We start from the raw sequence: 24,565 nt of genomic DNA on the forward strand, positions 1-24,565 counted from the left end.
AAAAAATGACAATGATTGATTTAAAAGGGGGGAAAATCAGGAAATGTAATATACATCTATACTCTTCATTTGAATTTGATCCTAAAACAGAAAGTCGGCACTCATCATCTTCTTTCCCGGGCCACACAAAATGATGCGGCGGGCCAGATTTGGCCCCCGGGCCGCCACTTTGACACATGTGCGATAGGCCAAGGCGTGGAAATGCATTTGCAAAAGCGCCCCTTTAAAAATGTTTTTACCGTCGGTGGCCCGCTAGGGGCGCCGATGCACTTCAAATCTCGTATTCCGACCCGCCGCCCGGTAACGTCTACGAACGTCGGATCCTTGGCTTCCATTAAGTCACGGGTTTCAACTATGCAGAGGCAAACCAATTCAATATTTTTTAATTGCTACAAAAATCAATAATTGGTGAGTCTTAACGTTAATGGTTCCTTTTTTAATACTTTGACAAGATTCCATCGTTTAATCAGCGTGTAAAAACATCACGAGGGGACTTTAATAGTATAATTTATTGGCAAAAATGTGGTAGTACGGCACCACATAAGAAGGCAGGCAGGCGGGCAGGCCGAGTTTGGAGAGTCTTGAGGGGAAAATTCCCCGATGAAATGTGGCAGCGCTCCATGGAATGCCGTTTCAAGCTTCCACATCTGCAGGAAAGATGAAACCCTGGTCCTAATTTTGCAATGATGATGTCAGAGTGAATACATGACATGACTCGGAGGGGGTGCCAGATCACCCCTCGTCTGTTTGCTTCTCCAATTGGGCTGCTTTTTGGGGGGTTTTAGACCAGTTTTAGGAAAAAAAATACTTTTCAATCCATTCAAAATCATTGTTTTGGGAATACAGGAGAATTTAGATGATAATGATGATGATGATGATGATGATGAGACAAAATTAATTGGTATTGTGACTTGATACAATTGTCATGACCTCATTGGCTGCCATTATCCAACCGTCTGCTTCTTTTTGTCTGTTAGCTTGTCGCTAGCTGAGGTCCAATCCATTCGAACACCAAATTGTTTTATTTTTTTTCATTTTCACTTCATTTTCTGAACCGCTTATCCTCACAAGGGTCGCTGGGGGTGCTGGAGCCTATCCCAGCTGAGGGGAAACTCTAAACTGGTGGCCAGCCAACGGTAAGGCACAAGGAGAATAACAACCAATCACACACACACTCATGGCCTAGCATGCGTCGGCCCATCGGGCTCACAGTTCTGGGGTCCTGGGTTCGAATCCATGTCAGTCCACCTGTGTGGAGTTTGCATGTTCTCCCCTGGCCTGCGTGGGTTTTGTCCAGGTACTCCGGTTTCCTCCCACAAAACATGCATGCTAGGCTAATTGGATGCTAAATTGAACCTAGGTATGAGTGTGATTGGTTGTTTGTCTCCTGGTGCCCTGCAATTGGCTGGCCACCCATTCAGGGTATCCCCCATAGTTGAATGAGATAGGCTCCAGCACCCTCTGCGACCCCTTGTGAGGACAAGCATTTCAGAAAATGAATGAATAGCCTAGCATGCATGTTTTTGGAATGTGGGAGGAAACCGGAGTACCCGGAGAAACCCCACACAAGCCCGGGGAGAACATGCAAACTCCCCAAAGGTCCAGACCCACTTGGGATTGAACCCTCGACCCCAGGACCGCCAAGCCGGTGCGTTAACCACTCGTCCGCCGCGTCGCCCTTTTTTTTTTGACTTTTAGAAATTCCACAAGAAGCCCATTCTCGTACAAAATGGCCGCCACGTCCCGAAATGGTTTTACCGCAACAACGTCGAGCTCCTTGGATAGATGGATTGAAAATTATGATTATGAAACAGAATCACTGCTTCCAGGCCCAAACGACTGATGTTATTTTAACATCCCGGCAATCGGAAACAGATGACCGACAACAACAAGGCGCATGAGTAAACAAACAGGTGCGATAAATGTCCATAAAAATGTAAAAAAAAAAAAAACATCAATAACGGACGGCAGCCGCCGAGCCGAGCCTGGCGGCCAGCCGGAGTCTCGGACGCAGACGTTTGGCTTAACGACTCGTTTAACGGCACGGACAGCTTTCGGTAGACGCGTCGCCCAATTTTTATTTTTTTTTAAAAGCGCCGACGTACCTGCTCGTGATGTCATGTTTCATAAAAGCGCTCATAAACGCTGCCTTGATTTGATTACGGAGGAGACGACTCCGCTCTCGGTGAAATCATTCTTGCGGAAACATGTTTCAACCATTAGACGGACCACGTCGAGTCAAAACGTGCGCAGCTGCCGTATCCCCCAGGCTCAACGTTCCAAGTGGGGCATGTTTATTGGTCGCCCGTTTATGATTTTTTTATTTAACCCTTGCATCGGGGGTGGCCAACGGGCGGCCCGTGGGCCGGAAGAGGCCCGCTAGGAGGTTCAACTAACGGGTAGGATGAAATGCATAATTTTTCCCCCCCAAAAAACAGATGTTTGTGAGTTGTTGTTGTTGTTGTTTGCTATCCGCTATCACATTCGTTCAAAATGGCAGCTAATGACTTCATGGGGAACCTTAAAATGCCACAAACTAACAGGAAGTAACCCAAAAATAACCAGGAACTGACTAAATCTATACCGGTAAACCCATGGTGTGTGTGTGTTTTAAATTACACATAGAAAATTAGCATTGTTTACCAATAAGTGTCATAATTATGATTTTGGTGTAAACTAAACACTTAAAGCTGAAGCTAAAGAAACACATTTACAACTCTTTAATCTGCTTTCCAAGTAAATGGTACTAATAAAATGTATTTCAGTGATTCATCTTTGTTAATTAAAAAAACATACTTAATCTGAAGTGATAGACTGTTTATGTAGCAATTACTTTTAATGTAGGCTATAGCTGTACATATAGGAATGAGGGAAGAAAGCTTTATTGTCATTGTAAAAACATTTCGTTTGGTTGCATTCTTCTTCAAATAGACATTAAAACCGCAATTTAAGAGTAATACAATGCGTATGTATTTAAAAAAAAACTGTGCTAGACTGCCACCCAGTGGAAATGATTTCGTAATGCAGTCTTTCGAGGTGAAAACGTTTCTAAAAACGTCTTCTATTTTAATATGTAGCAATGAACTCGATGGGAACATGTATTCAAGTATTTTTATGGAATTATTGTTATTATTTTTAAATATTTCTGACATTTGGAACAATAGTCATAGTCGTACGTGGTAGATTTCACCGGAAAAGCACGAACGGTAAACCGGAAAAATAAGTAAGAACTGCACTACCCAGAGTTCATAGCAAAATGCAGGAAGTTAGTGGAGAGGTCAAAACAAACCCGGCATAACGCCGTCAATCACCGGGTGCGTGGAGGAATCCTGGAGGTAAAAAATACTCGATTATCGCTAATAACTCGAAAGAATATTGTTTTATTGATTGTCCCGTGGCATTTTGTGACAATGTAGCACTCGTGGCGTTTGTTTGTGTCTCGAAAATGACCGGAAAAGAAGGAAGCTTGACACTAGCATCGGATAGTAAACTGAAATGACAGCAGGTGCTTCCAATTTGATTGAGTTTCGCACAGGCAATGCGTGGTTGACTTCACGAGAGGAAGGCTAGACTGCTTTTTGGCTTTGTGAGACAACAGGGGCTGACGTCCTCCCTTGTCGGCCATCTTGTGGCAGAGCAATTCGCTAAAGGAGAATACAATATCTTAGTTTATGATGGGCATTGCAGCGGCATCTAAATTAATGGGGAAAACACAGTATTTAACTTTTATTAAGTGTTTAAGTAAAAAAAAAACATAAAAGCTAGGTATTTCCTCGAAGTTTGAGTGGTGGCAGACTTTTTTCTAGACTGCAGTAGTGTTTTATCCAATTAAATGCGAATCTCCGTCAGACATATCCTATGCCCTATTTAAATGTAACACTGAATGTTTCTTAAAAATCACATCATATATATCATATTTTATAAAAATGATACCTGCACAACAACATAGAAGACACAGACTTGTCAAGCTCACCATTTTCAGATGATTGATTTTACTTGTACTGTGGATATCTTTTTTCTGTTGTCCTATCAAATAGTTTTGGCCATAATCGTAATGTACCTTGTTTTGTTTTTCCACCCTCACAGTGCCACTCATGGGTCTTCGGCTGCTGAAAATCCCCACTTTGGCCTCCGCCGTGTTAGCCTCATCTGGATTTTATCTCTACAATCGACGACTCGATTTCAACGATCTGAGTTTGATCCGATTTGGACGAGCAGCCGCTACTGTAAGTTGATTCTATGCTCGTATTTCCAAACACAAAAGTTAATTGGGACTGCTTAGTGAATGTTTTAATTGTAGATATGCAAAAATGCGCTTTAGACAGTCGAGGGATTATTATTAAGCGTGAAATAGGAACTACTGATATTTGAGGATATACTGAGTTTGGAAGTTTCTAGAAAACGCTGCCAGGAAGAAATGTAAAATGTGATTTGTAAGGAGATTAAAATGTTGTGTGTACTGAGTGTGTGTTTTTTATTTTTATTTTTTTTAAACAGACCGCGGTCATCAGCTACGACTACCTGACTGCTTTCAAACATGTGGAATATGGCACCGAAGAATACTGGGCCCTTAAATCCAAGGTAACCTTCATTTTGATTTTCCTTACAAACATTACAATTGTGATTCAATTGACAATTTTTACATTCCACACTTTGAAATGTAGATGACTACAATTCGTAATTAAATCCTTATACAAGTGTCGCGTAAATTAATGTTGACCAACATGAGATTAAGTAACGTTTCATACATAACTCCAACGTATTGTTGTTATTCCCCATCGTTGACCACTGGAGGGCAGTGTAGTACTTTGCAGTAATCAAATATACAGGACGGAAGAAGATAATTTGGTTGACAACTTATTTTTGGCAGCGTATATTGTTTATTTCCTACGAGTGTTGTTGTAAATCTTGTCTAGAAATGTCAGCGGGTATTTTGTGTATAAATATCAATGATAAAGCATCACGTCAAATTGTGACGATCACATAACAGCGGCGTGGCCCAAAAAATAATTTAGAAAATCTATCTATCTTTGCCCACTAGATGGCAGAAATGAAATCAGGGCCAATCACAAAGAACATAAACCTGAGTGAAATATAAAACGATGACTCACACTAAATCTGTATTAATTTCCCATCCTTAACTAGCTAGCTTTGGGACTAATGAAGGCCCACTTTTATTTAATCTAATCTTTATCATTCTTTTTTTTCTCCGCAATGGGAAAGATGCAACCCGATACTAAACCCGCGCGCCAATCCCATTTTTTTTTAATACGCTAGGCAACTGGATGAGCCTCAGTGAGCCACGTAACGAGCTAATCATGGGCATCCTAATAATAAATGGGCCTTGTTCATAGTCCACTAATCCCAGTCGTTAAATGGTAGCGTTGCAAAAGAAATCATTTACCGCAGCTGCGCTCTTAATACCGCAGTAGCAGCTGCCCAAACAGCACACAATGAGCTCACCTCTGACTCTTCCTATTCAAGCGCTCGCAATGGAAAATCTATTGTAAAATGTTGTCGAACAAAGCTAACGAGTGCGCGTACACAATCATCTTTTTTTTATTTCTCATTGTAGCGTCTTTAGAAGCAAGCTCTGGTATTATTGGAAAGATAACTAAAAAAACGTACCGTCAATGTCAGATTTAAAAAATGATAATAATAAGCTCCTCCTCCATTGTAAAAATGTGTACAAAAATTCCAATAGATGAACAATAGCTGGTTTGTGAGGTGACTGTGTAGTGGAAAGTCTTTGAATTCTTTTGGTAACATTGTTATGCTAATGCAAATTAATGAGTATTAATGACAGTATGCATGCAAAAAGGTCTAATTCAGGGGTGTCAGACTCGGGTTGGTTCGCGGGCCGCGTTAACGTCAACTCGATTTCATGTGGGCCGGACCATTTTAGATATAATATTTAGATATGTTTTTTTTTTTATAAATGGATTAAAAGAACTGGATTAAAAGCCCTGAATATTCCGTTTTTTATCGATCTAAAACAATGTTTATTTGAGCTTTTTAAATATATTTTTAGATTTTACAAAATGATTTTTGAACTAAAAACACAGAAAAAATTGATTTAAAAATTACAATTATCGATTTAAAGGGGGAAAATCCGGAAATTTAATATACATCTATACTCCATTTGAATTTGATCCTAAAACAGAAAGTCGGCACTCATCATTTAATTTCCCGGGCCACACAAAATAATGCGGCGGGCCAGATTTGGCCCCTGGGCCGCCACTTTGACACATGTGGTCTAATTAAATAAAAATATATATATTATAGCGGGACTAGATGTAGCTTCGGCGCCGTGCCGCTCATTTTCGTGCGTTCTAGACTTGGCGGTGCCATATTTTAATTCACAGGTTAGCGCAGAGCCAAATGCGCCCATCAAAAGAGCCACAAATGGCTCAAGAGCCATAGGTTCCTTAGCCTCGACCTATGTTATTTCTATTTATTTATTTTTTCCTTCCTGACTTGCCTTATTGATTTTCATCTTGTGTTTTTTAACATCAACCTGCCCAAGGGACTAAAGATGGAAATTAGCCTTTGGCTGTTAGCTAACGTATTTACACGTATATGTTGATTAATGTGTATTGTCGCTGCCTTCGACACGAATTGACGGCGAGCCTCGGCCCACGGCGCAACGTTTCCGTGTCATTTGGGGCTTTTTTTTTTGAAAGCTTCCTTTCCGCCGTGATGTCGTTATCCGTGTGGGACAAAACATCCTGATTACTTGAAGAGAGGAGTAATGACGAATCCCGTGATTAGGCTCCAAGGCAGAGGGAGGAAAGGAAAGGAAAGGAAAGGCAATGGCGGGATTTAATTCGCCTCCAGATTACTTTCAAAAGATATTATACCAGAAATAGACAAGTGACATTTGCTCTTGAAGCCCTTCCCGCCCAAAAGTACCTTTAAAATAAACGTGCACCTCAAAAAGTACATAAAAACGAACATTAAAAGTAGATATGTTGAACATAGAAAATGACTGAACTAACAATTTACCAATAGGTAATGAATTTATATAGTGAATAATAAATTTAAAATGTTATACATGTACTGATATTTTTTTCTAATTTAAATTTTACAGTAGTGTTGTTAATAATTCTCTCTTGAAATTTAGAAGACTGCATATTTTTTTGGCACGTATTTTCCGCACTATAATGCTAAAGTACGCAATAGTATAATTTTCTGAAAAGCCGACAGTGCGCCTTTATATATAGATCAATATTGTATGAAATTCCCTTTATTCCAATTAGTTCACAGGTGTCAAAGTGTTCTTTCTTTGTGTTCTTTCTTGCTTTTACAGTCTTCCCTCGATTATCACAAATTCACTTCGCAATTTTTTTCTGCTATTAATTATTTAAAAATATAATTTTTATTTTTTAAAGTTCATAAAAATGTGAAAATCCACGCTGAAACTTGTAAGCAGAAGCCACTCCTGCTACTAGGAAAAAAATAAAATAAAAAACTTTTAATAGGGGTGACCCTACTTAGCGATTTTTCAATTGTCGCGGCCATGTCTGGTCTACATTAACCGCAATATTCGAGGGATTACTGTATAGATCTAAATCTTTTTATCACACATTAGTAATGATGAATCGAATAGCTTTCGTTAAAAGCAATGAGCAATTTTAACGTGCCGAATGTTTTGGCGACCACTCGCAGGTCCATCGCCGTTCCGCCGAGCGTCTCCGGGACCTGTGCTGCGCCAACCGAGGGACCTTCATCAAGGTGGGCCAGCACCTTGGCGCTCTGGACTATCTCCTCCCGGAAGAGTACACGTCTACGTTGAAGGTTCTCCACAGTCGTGCTCCGCAGAGCAGCATGGAGGAGATCAAGCAGGTCATCAAAGAAGACCTTGGCAAGGAGGTACATTTAACAATAACAAAAAAATAATAATAAAAAAATTGGAGTCGAATTTAATTAGTCAATACAGTCGTACCTCTACTTACGAAATTAATTGCTTCCAATACTTTTTTGTAACTTGAAAATTTCGTAAGTAGTGACACGTGTACTTTGTATGTAAATTCTCTCATTCGTTCCACGGTCCTCACACAAATACCCCCCCCAAAATCGGAGCTAAATTTAATTGGTCAATACAGTCGTAATTCTACTTACAAAATTAATCACAACTTGAAATTTTCGTAAGTAGAGGTGTACTTTATATGTCAATTCTCTCATTCGTTCCATGGTCCTCACACAAATAACAAAAAAAACATTGGCGCTAAATTTAATTGGTCAATACAGTTGTACCTCTACTTACAAAATGAATTGCTTCCAAGACTTTTTTTGTAACTTGAAAATTTCGTAAGTAGAGGTGTACATTATATGTAAATTCTCTCATCCGTTCCACCGTCCTCACACAACTACCCCCCCAAAAATTCTGAGCTAAATTTAATTGGTCAATACAGTCGTACCTCTACTTACGAAATTAATTGCTTCCAAGACTTTTTACATAACTTGAAAATTTTGTAAGTAGAAGTGTACTTTAAATGTAAATCCTCACACAATGACCAACTAAACCCTTTAAAATGGGTCAAAGTGTCCCAATTTTGTATGAAAGATGTGAGCAAACACACAAAAAAGAGAGAAAATTATAAGGAAATGATTTATTCATGTCTTAAAATAAATAATTTGACAACGTTAGATGTCCAATTCAGTTCAACAGGCTCATCCTTCAGTGCCATCGATGCCGCCATTTTAACGGGCAGGCGCCAAATTCATTCCTTGAAATTGATTAGCAAGTGCCCGACAATGTACAGGAAGTGAGACAAAAGGTGAGACAAAAAATATATGCTTTAGAAAGAAGAGATGGTCTCCCAAGTTGACTTGAGGGGGAAATCAATCAGTCGTTGAGAAGAGAGAATCTTTGTCAAGATGAAGGTTTCATTTAGTTTGACCTGGGGTTCTAACAGCAGCTGTTTCTCAAAAGATGGAGGCACAAAAGCAACTAAAAAGTAGTAAAAACTCAACAAAGCCATCTTCCATTTGCACCATTAAGTCAAAAGTTATGTCCGCAAATATGCAATTTTTATTTCATTTTCACATAGAAACATTTAAAAATCAACGTCATTTCTCCAGAATATTTATTTCGAGCATTAAAACAAGATCCATTTTCCTCCCACATCCCAAAAACATGCATGCTAGGCTAATTGGATGCTAAATTGTCCTTGGTCTTGTATGTGATTGTTTTTTTTGTCTTCTTATGCCCTGCGATTGGCTGTCCACTGATTTTGACTGTCCCCTGCCTGGTGCCCATAGTCAGCTGGGATAGGCTCCAGCACCCCCCGCGGCCCCTGCGAGGATAAATGGTTCAGAAAATGAAGGAATAAAACTAAACCCACCCAACAAGGAAACAACGCATTTTGTGGATAACTGTCCATTTCTTTGTTCCCAAAACCTTGTTAGCTCAATGCTAATATAGCGTATGACATTATATCCTATGGCCATAAATTAGATTTCCATTTAGATTAACTTTATTTCTAATTCCCTTGGTTGCAGTAGCAAGCACAGATACAGAAGACATTGTAGACCTAGGTTAAAAAAAACTGGAGCTACACACATTAAAAATGAGCTTAGCTAATGTTAAAAACAAGCTAATTCACTTTATCCTCATTGACTGGTTTCCTCTTCACCTTCTTTTGTCTTCCAGCTGTCCGACTTGTTTGTTTTCTTCGAAGAGACGCCCCAGGGTGCCGCCTCCTTAGCCCAGGTCCATAAAGCCGTGTTGCATGATGGGAGGACCGTGGCGGTTAAGGTCCAGCACCCCAAAGTTCAAAGACAAAGCTCCAAAGACATATTGGTGATGGAGGTCAGTTCTTTTGGAGAATACTTGTTAGGAATAATAGTAATAATAATAATATCTGCAGAGGAATCTATCTTTTTTTCGTCTTTTGTTATTTACGGGCTGTGCTTTTATTTTTGATAGGTCTTGCTCAAAGCCGTTCATTGGCTCTTCCCCGACTTTGCCTTCATGTGGTTGGTGGAAGAAGCCAAAAAGAACATGCCCTTGGAGCTGGATTTCCTCAACGAAGGACGGAATGCGGAAACGGTGTCCAAAAAGCTGGCTCATTTCACCTTTCTCAAGGTAATCTGCTTGGATCAGGGGGTGTCAAAGGTGCGGGAAGTGGCCCGATAGGGGCTCCCATCCTGACGGGTTGTTGCTAATGCTTACATAATTAAATGCCTTCATTTTTTTTCGACAAAACTAGGTCTACCGTATTTTGCTGTTTAATATACCCGGGTATATGAAATGATTTTTGCCTTTTTGAGCCTCCCATTTGTGCGCCATTTAATATACCCCTGCCGTTTAATATACCCGACTATATTAAACGGCAACTCAGCTTTTTTGGCAAGATTTGTATGGTGTTCATGAGGGCATAATTATAGAGGCTATAAGGCGCACCGCATTCTAAGGCGCACCCTCAATGAATGACACTTTAATTTTTTTTTTCATATATAAAGCACACTGGATTATAAGGCTCCCTGTCTATTTTGGAAGAAATTTAAGACTTAAGTGCGCCTTATAGTCGTGAAAATACGGTACTTAAGTTCAATAAAAGTCCAAGTCAGACTTTATTCAGCAGTAAGTAGTTTTATTCTGCAAAACGTTGATGCACCCCGTCACGGCATAAAGAGTGCGTAGTGGATCATACCTTCCCGTTTGTGCGCCATTTAATATACCCCTGCCGTTTAATATATTCGGGTATATTAAACAGCAAAATACGGTACTACCATTTCCATTGCCTCTTGCTCACTTTTCTTGTACATCTTCTTTTCCATAAGACTTTTTTTTTTTGCTTTTGTTTGTAGGTTCCACTAATTCACTGGGACTTGTCAACTAAACGGGTTTTGACGATGGAGTTTGCCGAGGGAGGTCAGGTCAACGACAGGCACTACATGAAGGCACACGGCATCAATGTCAACGAGGTACACGCGCACACACACATTTCAAGACTCCTTCTCCGGTCGTGGTTGGCTTTGACAAATGATGAAGTTACTCAAATATAGCGGCAACGCTTTTCATCATTCAAATCTGAAAGTCATCCATCTTGCACAGGGAAAAGCAGGCAGTTGAGATATGGATACATGAAATTTTTTCATATCTCTCATAAGCAGTGGTGTTTTAAAAAAGGAAATGTGATTAAAAAAAATATTATACGGTCGTACCTCTACTTGGGAAATTTATTGGTTCCAGAACTTTTTTCGTAACTTGAAAATGTTGTAAGTGGAGGTGTACTTCATATGTAAATTCTCTCATTCGTTCCACGGTCCTCACACAACTACCAACTAAAGCCTTTAAAATTGGTCAGAGTCACAATTTTGTAGGAAAGATGTGAGGAAACACACAAAAATGAGAGAAAATTATAAGGAAATGATTTTTTTAATGTCATAAAATAAATAAAGCATATGAAAATGGGCCCGTTCTACCAGGGCTGTAAGCCGTCCACTTTGTACTACATTTTAGACTTACCTGTGCCCTGTGTGTGTGAAAATATATGCCGCATTGCATTTTTACAGTTTTTAATCGCTTAATAAAGGGAATTGCGATTATTAATAAGCGGAGCGTTTAGCTGAAGTGGACAGGTATGTAAGAGAGAATCTTGAAACATGGATAGTGGTTGTTGTTGTTGTTGTTGAATTGAATGCTATTATTGTCATTATATGAGAGGGTAGCGATGTTGTAAAGTGACAATCAATGCAGCCGTGACAATATTTTCAAAATAAAATAACGGGTAAGGAAATGCATTTCCTTTTTGGGGGATTTCGGAACTCTGGTTTTTTATTGTATCTCGAGTCAATCATTTGCATATAAAAAAATTCGCAAACCTGAAAATTTCGGTATGAGTGTAGTTTGATGAGTAAAAAAAAGCAAAACAAAAAACAGATTTACCAGCCCTAATTTAAATAATGCAAAAACAAATCATAACCGTGTGACCATTGTTTTTGCTTGTCTGATTGTTTTGTATTCCTAAAAAAAGAAAAACCTTCCTCTTGCAACATTTTTTCCCTTGTTGTTGTTTTCTGAACAGATTTCGGAAAACCTGGGCAAAATGTACAGCGAAATGATCTTCTTGCACGGCTTCGTCCACTGCGACCCCCACCCGGGCAACGTGCTGGTCCGAAAGTGTCCGAAAAGTCAGAAGAGCGAGATCGTCCTCCTGGATCACGGCCTTTATCAGGTTGGAAATCTCCCCACAAACAAGCCCGGCAAATGTTTCAATTTCGCCGTCCATTTTTTCATGCGCCGCGGAAAATAAATCAGCCCGGCGCCATTTGAACGCACGGCTGAAACGCGCACGCGTGGGAAAGGATGGGCGGGCGGGCGGGCGCGTTTATTAGAGCGCCGGCAGACTAAAAGCTTTTTGATAAACGTCTCTTTTCATGTGTTCTTGGCCGTGTGTACTGAAAAAGACACACAATTGCTTTTAAATTGGCCACGTTTATTAAGCGGGATTTGTTAAAAGAAGCCCCCGAAGGCATCCCACCGCGCATCTTTACGGCTCCGTCACCCCGTGGCTAGGCCTTCGGACTCGTCGTCAGCCGGATCGGCTTATTTTTGCGGCTTATTTTTCGGGTTCGAATCCAGGTCGTTCCTCACCGTGTGTCACATGTTCGCCCCAGGCCCGTGGGTACTCCGGTTTCCTCCCACATTCCAAAAACATGCATGCTAAGCTAATTGAAGGCTAAACATTCCTTAGCTAAAAGTGTGTGTGAATTAATTTGGTTTGTATGGATGAAGCAATTATGCCAATTTGTAATGCTGGAATGCTTTGTGTTGTTGCTGTTCAGGTCCTGCAAGCAGACTTCAGGATAAACTACTGCCGCCTGTGGCAGGCGCTCATCCAGCGGGACATGGCGAGGGTGGAGCGCTACAGTCGCCAACTGGGCGCCGGAGACTTGTACCCGTTGTTCGCCTGTGTGCTCACGGCCCGTTCCTGGGCCGCCGTCAACTCCGGCATCGGATCCGTTCCTGTCACGCACTCGGAGGTAGGAAACAGCTTTTCCATCCTCAAACTTAAAGCCTTTATTTTAATTTTTTTACACCACCTTTTTACGATACGACGATATGTCGCCGAAGCCATTGAACATGTCAGTCGTTGCCAGAAATGGACCTGTGACTGCACTGCCAAATACTACCAATCATCCGTTGTTCACTACACCAGTGTTTAATAAACTTCTAAATCCGCATTTTGTATCAAAACAACAAAATAAAAAGAAAGCAATTGACATGGAAATAAATTCAAATGAGGAAAGTTTTGTTTTTTGCCTGGCCATTTTAACTTACCCTGACGATTCATAACGTAGGCAGGTTTATAATTTTTTTCCCCGTTGTCCATTATTTTGAAAGTCGCGAGCTCACTTCCTTTTCATTGTTTTGCATTTTCCTGTTGCCCATTATTTTGAAAGTTGCACACTTGCTTCCTTTACAACGATGCGTCACTTGTTTCAAGCATTTTAGCTAAAACCAAAATGGCAATAATAGGTCTTTTGCTGTTTGCGTTTTTTAATTTTTGGGCAAGAATGAACTACAGTAATCCCTCGATTATTGCGACTTCACTTATTGCGAATTCACTATATATATATATATATATATATATATATATATATATATATATATATATATATATATATATATATATATATAAATATAAAAGTTCATAAAAATGTGAAATCCGTTGAAACTCGCAAGCGGAAGCCACTCTTGCTACTAGCATGCTATAGATTACTCCATTAAAAAAAAGGAAACTACTTGGAAAAACATTAGCTCGGATAAGCTAGGTGTGGTAAGTCGTTTTGACATTCAGACACCCTTCCTACATCTTTGTTACTCTATTTACTATCTCCAAATTTAAAGCACACGGACAAGATTAACACCAACAAATGAACCTGACAAAACATATGACTTATTATAACCCAGACATTTTACAGTCTCCAGCCAGTCGCTTGCATTAAAATAAATAAATAACTAAAACACACACACACACACACACACATAGATGGCTTATACATTAGGGAGGGAAAAGAAGCAAAGGAAAAAAATCTTGCAGGCGCCATTTTCCATCCTGCTGACTGACTGCCTTTTTTTTTTCGCAGTGCTTATTATTGCAGCACTTTTCCTGCGATTCCTTATTGTAGCTTTCACATGCAAATGAGAAGACTTTTCTATATCCTGCTGACAGCTGGGAGGCACGCCGCGCTATATTACCTCCCATAATTGCCGCTAATTGTTCGCAGGATCCAGAAAACACAAAATGCCGCCATTCCAACTCGCAGAGATTTTTTTTTTTAATCTCATGTTCAGAATGTGGCGGATCGTGTCGCTCTCGGGGTTAAAATAACACGCATCTGGACGGACGACTTGATTTGGGTGAAGGCGGCGTTTTAGCGCAACCATTTTTACACACATTTTTTTTTAAGTATACAAAATAGTATTTTTTGGGGCCCTTTTTGGCGCTAAATAACGGCATGCGCACTTGAATTGTTTGTGTGTACAGGAAATGTATTGACGTTTTTGGGCAATTTTGTAACTTGGATCTCTTGCTTGTATGTTGGAGCAGTTTTTTGCTTACAAATTTTGTATGTAGAAGCATTCGTCAGTAGAAGTTGAAGCCATTTTTGTATATTTTTCCAGTCTGAATATATGATCTAAAATATTTTTTGTTGTTGTACTTGAATCCTAAACTGCATTGTGTCATATTTTGACCAAAAAAATGACAGATTTTTTTTTAAAATGGTCCGTTTGAAGCCATCTTTAAAAAAAAAAACTTTGCTAACCACGTTGGTGTTCTGTTTGCAGGAAGTGGAAATCCGGACAAACGCGGCCGTTTACCTACCTCAGATCAACGACTTGTTAAACAAAATTCCGCGGCAGATGTTGCTGCTGTTGAAGACCAACGACCTTTTGAGGGGAATTGAAAGCAACCTCCAAACTAGAGCTTCATCTTCTTCCTTCATCAACATGTCACGCTGTTGCATCCGCGCTTTGGCAAGGTAGGACCACCAAAACCTTACCACAAATTAGAATAATATCATAGACATAGTCGATCCAAGTGCGAATTATTTCTTGAAGTCTCTTAAAAAATGTTTGTCCTTATAGCTATATATTTTTACATGACTGAAATGAGGGTAAAAAATATAATGTATTTAAATATACGGGCCGGTGGAAGAGTGGTTCGCGCATTGGCCTCGCAGTTCTGGGGTCGTGGGTTCGAATCCAGATCTGTCTGGAGTTTGCATGTTCTCCCCGGGCTTGCGTGGGTTTTTCTCTGGGTACTCCGCTTTCCTCATACATTCCAAAAACATGCATGCTAGGCTAATTGAAGGCTAAATATTCCCTAGCTATGAGCGTGTGCGCACGTCAGCCTCACCGTTCTGGGGTTGTGGGTTCGAATCCAGATCGATCCTTACTGTCTGGAGTTTGCATGTTCTCCCCGGGCTTGCGTGGGTTTTTATGGGTACTCCTGCTTCCCTCCTGCATTCCAAAAACACACATGCTAGGCTAATTGAAGGGTAAATATTCCCTAGCTATGATTGTGTGCACGCGTCAGCCTAACAGTTCTGAGATCGAGGGTTCGATCCCTGGTCCGGGCCTTCCCGCGTGGAGTTTGCATGTGGCTTGCGTGGGTTTTCTCTGGGTTCTCTGCTTGCCTCCCACGTTTATAAAAAAAAAACATGCATGCTAGGCTAGGCTAACTGGTTGTAAACTCTAAATTGCCTAAACCCTAGCTATGATTGCCCTGCGATTGGCTGGCCACCCCTGCCAAGTTAGCTGGGATAGACTCCAGCACCCTCGGCTCTGAAACGGATTGCATGACCGAAACGTCGCGGAACGAGGTCCGTTACGTAACGTAGCTCGGCCGTGTTAGCGAGCGCCATCTTTGTGGATTTGAGCACCTCTGATGGAGACGCTTTGTCACTGGAGCTTGTGCTTTGTGTTGACAGACACAAAAGGAGTAAAAATCCATCCGGCGGGAGACGTCTGCAAATCATGCTGACAGAGTCTTTCCACCTGTGGGTACTTGCCATGTACGAGTTGTTTCTGTGGTTGAAGACCTCCACCTTGGCACGGGGGGTTTCCGCCATGCTGCCGTTTTGCCATTGATCCAAGCCCCGACGACTCATTTCGTTTAGGACGCCAAAATGTGCCCTTTGGAATTTTAACAAAATGTCAACTTGCCCCTTTGTAAAATTGGGAGATAATTTTGGTGCCGTGTGCCCAAAACAAAACCAAAAAAAAACACGCCAAATGTCAATTTTTTTGATCACTTTCCGTACAATCGGTCTGTTCCCAAGTATATTAAATTTAACAAATAACTGACCAATCTAAGCCTAAATTGAAGAAATATACCGCTGTAAGTAAGGTAAGTACAGATGCCTTATCAAATCAAAGCAGTTGTTGGACCATGTAGTTTTTATTTATTCATTTGTTTCAAAATTGTATTTCAATGTGACACTTTTGTGTTTGCTCTGAAATATTTATTTACAGCATTACAATACAATGTCATACTCCAATACAATGTAACTATCAGCAGTTTTGGTCTTTTTTATTCTTTTTTTTACCATTGTAAAGTCTACTTTTGTGCATGAAAGAACAAAACCATATTAAGGCCACTTGGTATTATTGCATGAATAGCAAGGAAAAATTAACGCTTGTGGGTCAATATTTATATCTCACGATTAAACAACCTTTAGAAAATGCGTTTTGCCTTTTTATTATTTTCATTTCCGTGCGTTCGCCATCCAAAATAAAAGCATTTACAGTAATCCCTCGAATATCGCGCTTAATGTCGACCAAACATGGCCGCGATAATCGAAAAATCGCCAAGTAGGGTCACCCCTATTATAACTATTTTTAGGGCTGAGTCGTAGTCGCAAAATTCGCTCCTGCTTGTGGGTTTCAGTGTTGATTTTCACATTTTTATAAACTTTAAAAAAATACTTTAAAAAAATATTAATAGTGGAAAAAAAAATGGCCATGTAGTGAATTCACGATAACTGAGGGATTACTGTAAATCAGTTTGAAAGCTACAAAGCTCCCATCAGGCCGAACCACCCGGCGGGCCGGATCGGACCCCCCTACCGGACCACTTCTGGCCCGCGGGCCGCACTTTTGACACCACCGTTCTAACGTCAAACAGCTTGTGTTTTTTTCGTGTGGACAACAAGCAGCACCTGGCTTCCCAAAGTGATCCGCGGGCGACGGCAAAGTCGCCGTGCGTTGGTTCCGGTGCGTTCAAGGTTATAAAGGAGGTGTCAATGCAATTGGCGACCCCAAAATTGAGAGCCGCCTCCCCTTTCTCCCATCATCCTTTTTGGTCTCTCGATACGGAACAACACGCTCGTTCACGTCTTGCGCGTTTAAGCCATTTTAGAAGGGGAGGGAACGTTCACTTTATGGCGAGGAATCGATACGACGTGAAGAATTTGCCCGGCGCAATTGATGGAGCGCTCGCTTGGCCACGCCTTTTTAAAAAGTCAAATTGTTTACGTATCGGAATGACCGTTTTTCACAGGGGATGAATAATGACTGGGCGTGAGGACAGGGTTGGATGTCGTGTTTGACGTGTAGGCCAAAGGAGTTGAGTCTTCTTGAAAGTGGCAGCCATTCATCATATTCAGCCTTCCGTTTTGTACAAAAAAAAAATCATCGTGTCGTGTTCCCTCGCCATTTCACGTCCTCGGTGCACCCACCCCGATTTTCTCTATTAATAGGTGAAATAGGTCGTTACGGTGCTAACAAGTACTAGCTTGTATTAGCCCGCAAAAAAAAATCTACAGTACTTCTCGGATATTCGAATGTACAGAGTATAGTACGTGAATAAAATGGATACAATTTGTAAATAGTATACTACAAAACATTTAGTGGTAGGTCTGAAAAAATTACAGTAAAGTAGGTAGTATAGCTACTAGTATAGTAGTAGTGTAGTATAGTAGCAGCATAGTAGTAGCAGTAGTAGTATAGTAGCAGTAGTGTGATAGTATAGTAGTTGTATAGTAGCAGTAGTGTGATAGTATAGTAGCAGTAGTAGTGTAGTATAGTAGCAGCATAGCAGTAGTAGTGTAGTATAATGGTAGCAGCATAGTAGTAGCAGTAGCAGTAGTAGTATAGTAGCAGTAGGAGTGTAGTAGCAGTAGGAGTATAGTAGCAGTAGTAGTGTAGTATAGTAGCAGTAGTAGTGTAGTATAGTAGCAGTAGTAGTGTAGTATAGTAGCAGTAGTAGTGTAGTATAGTAGCAGTAGTAGTGTAGTATAGTAGCAGTAGTAGTGTAGTATAGTAGCAGTAGTAGTGTAGTATAGTAGCAGTAGTAGTGTAGTATAGTAGCAGTAGTAGTGTAGTATAGTAGCAGTAGTAGTGTAGTATAGTAGCAGTAGTAGTGTAGTATAGTAGCAGTAGTAGTGTAGTATAGTAGCAGTAGTAGTGTAGTGTAGTATAGTAGCAGTAGTAGTGTAGTGTAGTATAGTAGCAGTAGTAGTGTAGTATAGTAGCAGTAGTAGTATAGTAGCAGTAGTAGTAGTATAGTAGCAGTAGTAGTGTAGTATAGTAGCAGTAGTAGTATAGTAGCAGTAGTAGTAGTATAGTAGCAGTAGTAGTATACTAATGCAGTAATCCCTCGCCATTTCGCGGCTTCACTGTCACATTTTTTTTCTGGGGATTTTTTTTTCTTTTCAATTTTTTTTTTAAGTTCATAAAAATGTGAAAATCCATGCTGAAACTCATAACCAGAAGCCACTCTTGAAGAAAGTTTTTATTTTTTAATACTTTGCGGTTTTTGGATTATCGCCGCCATGTCTGTCCACATTAACCGCGATATTCGAGGGATTACTGTAGTAGCATACTAATGTAAGACTAATGCATATTTGATAATATTGTATGGGACGTTTACACATTAGCAGAGGGAATTATAATGTTAAAAAATTGAAATATGTTTATGCTATAATATTTATATATATATAGTCCCTACTTTGGGGATATTCCATTAATACGAGTGGTTGTAGAACGGATTGACCGTGAAAATCGAGGGAATACCGTATAATTCATTCATTAGGCTTATCCTGGTCAGGGTCGGGGGTGCTGGAGCCTATACAAATGTATTGCTGATCATTTTTCCCGTCGTCGGCCGGGTAGGTTGAAATATTAACGGCACGCACGCTAGTAGAAAGCAGGTTCTGGGCCGTTTGTTCAGTGTCACACGCTGCCTTGCTAAAGGGCATCCATTACCCGCGTGATGCGCTCTCCCGGCCGCCGCCCCAAAATACCGCAGCACGCTAGCTACCTTAGCCATTGGGTGACACGGTGCGGAAGAGTGATGCAAGGCAGCTCTCGGCCCACCCGGTCTCGGCTGCCATTTCATCATTTTGGACGCCCAAATTGGTGGGATGGCGGAGCGTGAGATTCCGGACGAAAGGCCGTCGCGCCGCGGACGACGATGACGTCACCGTGGGCCAATCAAACCAGAGAAATTGGGTTTGATGGCCAGGCCCACTTTGGCCCGACTTTGGCTCGCCCGCCGTAAAAAGCGCTGCTGCTGTTTATTTCACACTTGTAAGCGTTTATTAGACGCCAGCTGGTGACGTTGTCGTGCTGCGGTCGTTCATTCTGTCTTTGTGTGGGTGGGTGTGTGTGTGTGTGTGTGCGCGCGCAAAAACAATTACTGCAGAAATTAAATAGTGTCATTTTTTTTTTGTTAAACTTTTACATGCACTCAAAATCCTGTGAAAAAAACAATGGATTTTTTTGGAAGGGTGGTATAGTGGTTAGCGTGTCAGCCTCGCAGTTCTCGGGTCGTGTGTTCGATTCCAGGTGGGCCCTCACTGTGTTGAGTTTGCATGTTCTCTCTGAGCGGTGTGGGTTTTCTCCAGGTATTCCGGTTTCCTTCCACAAAATATGCTAGGCTAATTGGATGCTAAATATTACCTAGCTATGAGTGTGTGGGTGCGTCGGCCTCGCGGTTTTAGGGTCGTGGGATTGATTCCAGGTCGGTTCTCACTGTGTGGAGTTTGCATTTTCTTCCCAGGCTTGTGTGGGTTTTCTCCAGGTATTCTGGTTTCTTTCCACAAAATATGCTAGGCTAATTGGATGCTAAATATTCCTTAGTTATGAGTGGGTGGGTACGTCGGCCTGGCGGTTTTGGGGTGGTGGGTTTGATTCCAGGTTGGTCCTCACTGTGTGGAGTTGGCATTTTTTCTTCCTGGGCTTGTGTGGGTTTTCTCCAGGTAGTCTGGTTTGCTCCCACAAAACATGCATGCTAGGCTAATTGGATGCTAAATTGTCCCTAGCGCACAGTGTGATTGGTCATTTGTTTCCTGCGATTGGATAGCCACCAATTCAGTGTCCCCCAACCAACGTCCATAGTTAGCAGGGATGGGCTCCAGCACCCCCTGTGACCCTTGTGAGGATAAGCAGTTCAGAAAATGAATGAACATATTTAGTCTAGATGCCAAATTTTATACAGAAGTGAGTCTTTGCTGGCCAATGACATCCAATTGGTTTCAATTCGTCATTACGACTCCCGTTCGAGCGCCGTTGACGGCCCTCGACGTCCAATCCACTCGGACCGCCTTGGAAAAATCATCACGCCGTAACCCGGCGTTTCTTTTTGATTGCCCTCGTGAGGACGGAGGGAAGCTTTCACGTAGCGTCCCCCCCCCCCAATCAATGCAAATGGCTCTTGGAATGAAGTGTGAGGATCGATAACTTGCTCCTCCGGTGGTCGTAGAACAATTTTACTAGCCGCACTCTATTTGTCAACTGGGGGGGTTAAGGGGGCGTTTTGGTAGGCAGGCGCCAAAGCGAATTAGTATAATAGTTTGGAGATTTCCCTGTTCAGATTCCGGACGCCGCTCGCCGCCATTGACGGCGCCAGACGTCCAATCCAGTTTGACGCCATCAAAACAGTCTTCAATGGCGGCCAATGAGTTCATAGGGAACCTTGAAATGTCACAAGGCCAACAGGAAGTCACCTGGAAAGGCCCTTACTCAACAGGAACCCACAAATGTCTCCAAATCAACAGGAAATGACCCAAAATGAACCAGAAGTGACCTGGAAGTCCCCTAAAATGACAAAGAAGTGACACCCCAACAGAAAGTCACCCAAAAATGCCCCAAAACAACCGCAATGGACAAAGTTCCCTCAAAATCAACAGGAAATGACCCAAATTAACAGGAAGTGACCCAAAATTTGACCGGAAGTGACCCAAAATTTACCGGGAGTGACCCAAAATTTGACCGGAAGTGACCCAAAATTTACCGGGAGTGACCCAAAATTAACCGGAAGTGACCCAAAATTAACCAGAAGTGACCCGGAAGTACTCTTAAATGACAAAGAAGTGACACAAAATTCCCTGCCATTGACAATAATAGACGTCCAATTCCCTTCCACTCATCTCCCAGTGCCATTGACGGCCTTCCTTCACTGGCCCCTCCCACTCAAACCGGATTGGACTGCCACCAGCGTCAAATAAGCTCACATTTTGTAGTCCGGCCCACGCCCGATCCAATCGACATCATTTGTTGACTTTTCAACCGGTTTCACATCATTTGTTGACTGTAAAGCCGCTTTTTAAGGAGCAAAGTCGGGCTCTTATTGGCCGTTTTTGTGCCAATCGCTCCACCGTCTGCTTTCAGGCTCTTAGCCCACTGACGCAAACATCCGTCAGTCCACACGCGCACTTCTCACCGCTCGCTCGATCGCGCGCCTTTAAAAAATGACGCGCGCCGTTCTCGAGTGAAAAGGGCGGGCCCGAGCAATGCGCGTGGGCGCGGCTTCCGTGCGGGCGCGCGCCTCCGCCCGCATCCAGGCGAGCGAACGACGAGCCACGAGCGACGAGCCCCTCGCGTGGACGCACCCGTCGCAAAGGAAGGACCCCCCCACGCACCCTCTCCTACCCACCCCCTTACACACCCCAAAAAAAAGCCGAACCCGAGAAGCCGTCGCCCAGCTCATTTTTTTGGGGGGGAAGGATTTAAATGACAAAGAAACGATTTTCCCAAAACAAATATCTCCAACTCTGGACGTGAAAAAGTGGATTTATCATTTTGACGCTGGGCTGATTGACAGAGGTCAGAAACATCTTTTTTTATCGACTGTTTTTTGAATCTAACCCAAGAAAATGGAGTCCAATTTGCGTATTTATTGGGAGTCTATCACACTCACGTCGGTCGGCCTTGAAGAAGGTGTCAAATTACGCGCGACAGTTGTATAACCATCTCGAAAAGCGGTTTTTTTCTGCGCCAGCTTTGCGTCAATCGCGATTTATTTTCTGTTCCTTTTTTTAATCGCGATTTTCGATGGTGTTTTTTAAGGTTAATTATATATGAGTGGACGCTTGGTGTCCAATGTCCTCGCATTGTTCTCGTCGTTAGGCTCGTGCTCGGATGTCAAACAAGTAGCGCACGCCAGGCACATCCTTTTGCGCATTTCCAACATACACACACACGCACACACACTTGCGCACACACACATACACACACATGCACAAAAACGGCGTGTTTCGCTACATTTAAATTACGTTTGATATCCTTAAACCAAAAAAAACACAAAATCCGTCACGTTTTTCCTCCATTTGCGCCAATTTTGTGCGTTTTTTGCCGCAAAATTAACGGACGCGCGACCCAACGCTATTAATCATCATTTTTCTTCCTATTACGTTTTGAAAATGTGTAAATATATATTTTTAAAAGAACACAACGAACGTGTAATCAACACCGCAATCATCGTGCGCGTGAGAGCGTGTCTGCGTGCGCGTGCGCGTGAGGGAAAAAGGAAAATCGTGCTTTAATTAAAAAAAAATACTCGTTTTAAAACGAGTTTTATAGGAGGACATTTTGGTGCGGCATTCTGCGCCATTTTAAAATTAAATTATGTTATGTTTAATCATTTTTTATTAAGATGATGTTAAAATAGGCGTTTTTTTTAACATTTTTAGCACATTTTGAGAGCGAAAAGGCCTCATTTTGGAGCCTCGTGGACGTTTAGTTTAGTGGAAATTACGCAGGAGGCCTCCGTTTAACACCCTGAAAAAATAAGAGGACACACAAAAAAAAGCTAAAATTCGCAATGTCAAGAGGACGAATGTGTTTTTTAGTCGTGTGCTGAAAAAAAGGCGTTTTTGGGCGTCCGACTTTGAAGACTTAATAGGATTATTTAGACGATCCTCGTGCGTTTTATGCGGAGGGAATTCCTAATCGGGCGTTTTCCAACCGAGAACGGGAATGGGCGTGGCCCAAAAAAAACCTGCCTTCATTTTTTTTTTTCAAACTACGTTCGAGTTGAGATATTTTTTAATTTATTCTATCTCGTAAAAAGGCATTTTCTCGAATGTGTGTGTATGTTGAGGAAGTAAAAAAAATGCTGCATTGAAGTGTGTTTTTTTTAGGTGTTGATTTTTCTGGAAGAACGAATGTGGGTTTTTTGGGGGGGTTTTAGGGGGGTTGTCTGTCATTTGGCTTGGCAGGTGATTAAATGCGTGGACAAATCAAGCGTAGGAAAAAGCCAAGGGCTCTCAAGGTAACGCTAATCCATCCAAAGTCGAATAAAAAACGGATTTAGATGATTGCTTATGCTTTTTTTTTGGTTCGTTTCAATTTTTTTCGTCACTGCGTATGATTTTGGAGCGTTTTTGCCCGTACGCGTTTGGGGAGGGGGTTTTAATGACGTAAAATTGGGGGGGAAATGAGGTAAAATATGCATCGTGGCGGTGGTAGTTTTTTAAAAAATGTGATTTTTAGGGGTTTTTTTAGAGAAAAGGAGCGTATTTGATTATGTGAAGGTGTTACGTAAACAGCTCGAGTGAGTCGTAGTGGTGTGTGTGTGTGTGTGTGTGTGTGTGTGTGTTTGTGGGTGGGTGGGTTTTGTGTGGAGTAGTGGTCCTTTTGGAACGGGGTGATGTAATGCCGTGAAGGGTGCTGCAGCAGAACCACACAACCCAAAGAAGGCGTGGCAAATGGGAAAATGTCGCGTGTGCTCGACGTGATCGTCACACGTGGCGCCTTGTTCGCTGCCAGGTGTCCCATTCGCTTGGATTGGGCGCTTGGTAGACGTCAATGGGAGTTGGTGTGGCGATTTTTGGGTTTTTTTTTTAACGAATTTTTATTCGTCTTTTTTGGAATTGATATTTTGGTAGATTGGTTATTGTTGTGGTTTTATTTGTATTTTGAAATGTTATTTTTTGTGTTTAGATTTAATTATGTATTGCTAAAAAGGGAGATATCATTTTGGTTATGGCCTGATAATGATAGATAAAAGTTTTTTTTTGTTAATTGGATTGAACTGATTGGCTGTTACTGATAATGATAGACGCGTCCAATTCATTTAAACTGGGAGGGTTGGTCATTGAGCTTCAATTTCAAAGTTGAATCATTTTAATCATTTTGTTATTTTAGCGAAACATTTTAAACATTTTTGTAGCATTGGTTATATAATTAAAAGAAAAGACAATTGTAGGCCTACAACTCAACTTTGGTTTTTCATTTTTAATTCACTTAATCTGATTGGCTAAAAAATGAAATAGACTTGCTTTAAAAGGAATACAAATGCTGTATTTACATTAATCTCACTAT

At 41.4% G+C, this 24,565-nt stretch overlaps 2 protein-coding genes across 7 annotated transcripts in view; both read left to right on the plus strand.

The window, feature by feature from the left end:
• adck1 (aarF domain containing kinase 1) overlaps nucleotides 1-16,154 on the plus strand; it is a 25,955-nt gene extending 9,801 nt beyond the window's left edge. Inside the window, exons 1-11 of one of the 3 annotated variants that reach the window (XM_077621382.1) lie at nucleotides 3,215-3,335; nucleotides 4,087-4,226; nucleotides 4,498-4,581; nucleotides 7,669-7,872; nucleotides 9,656-9,814; nucleotides 9,932-10,090; nucleotides 10,816-10,932; nucleotides 12,036-12,185; nucleotides 12,796-12,993; nucleotides 14,804-14,997; nucleotides 15,949-16,154. In XM_077621382.1, coding sequence (XP_077477508.1) covers nucleotides 4,095-4,226; nucleotides 4,498-4,581; nucleotides 7,669-7,872; nucleotides 9,656-9,814; nucleotides 9,932-10,090; nucleotides 10,816-10,932; nucleotides 12,036-12,185; nucleotides 12,796-12,993; nucleotides 14,804-14,997; nucleotides 15,949-16,108 — 1,557 coding nt within the window. In that variant the 5' untranslated portion in view covers nucleotides 3,215-3,335; nucleotides 4,087-4,094 and the 3' untranslated portion in view covers nucleotides 16,109-16,154. Of the gene's footprint in view, nucleotides 1-3,214; nucleotides 3,336-3,670; nucleotides 3,999-4,086; nucleotides 4,227-4,497; nucleotides 4,582-7,668; nucleotides 7,873-9,655; nucleotides 9,815-9,931; nucleotides 10,091-10,815; nucleotides 10,933-12,035; nucleotides 12,186-12,795; nucleotides 12,994-14,803; nucleotides 14,998-15,948 lie in introns of those variants that run through there. The other 2 variants (XM_077621381.1, XM_077621383.1) reach the window with 2 other exon arrangements.
• Nucleotides 16,155-21,764: 5,610 nt separating this feature from the next.
• nrxn3a (neurexin 3a) overlaps nucleotides 21,765-24,565 on the plus strand; it is a 63,112-nt gene continuing 60,311 nt past the window's right edge. For 3 of the 4 annotated variants that reach the window (XM_077621240.1, XM_077621242.1, XM_077621243.1), the window contains exon 1: nucleotides 21,766-22,066. The gene's annotated coding sequence lies outside the window, so the exon portion shown is untranslated. Of the gene's footprint in view, nucleotides 22,067-24,565 lie in introns of all 4 variants that reach the window. The other variant, XM_077621239.1, reaches the window with a different exon arrangement.

Source organism: Stigmatopora argus, chromosome 15 (genome assembly GCF_051989625.1).
Source record: "Stigmatopora argus isolate UIUO_Sarg chromosome 15, RoL_Sarg_1.0, whole genome shotgun sequence".
Classification (NCBI taxonomy): Eukaryota; Metazoa; Chordata; class Actinopteri; order Syngnathiformes; family Syngnathidae; genus Stigmatopora; species Stigmatopora argus.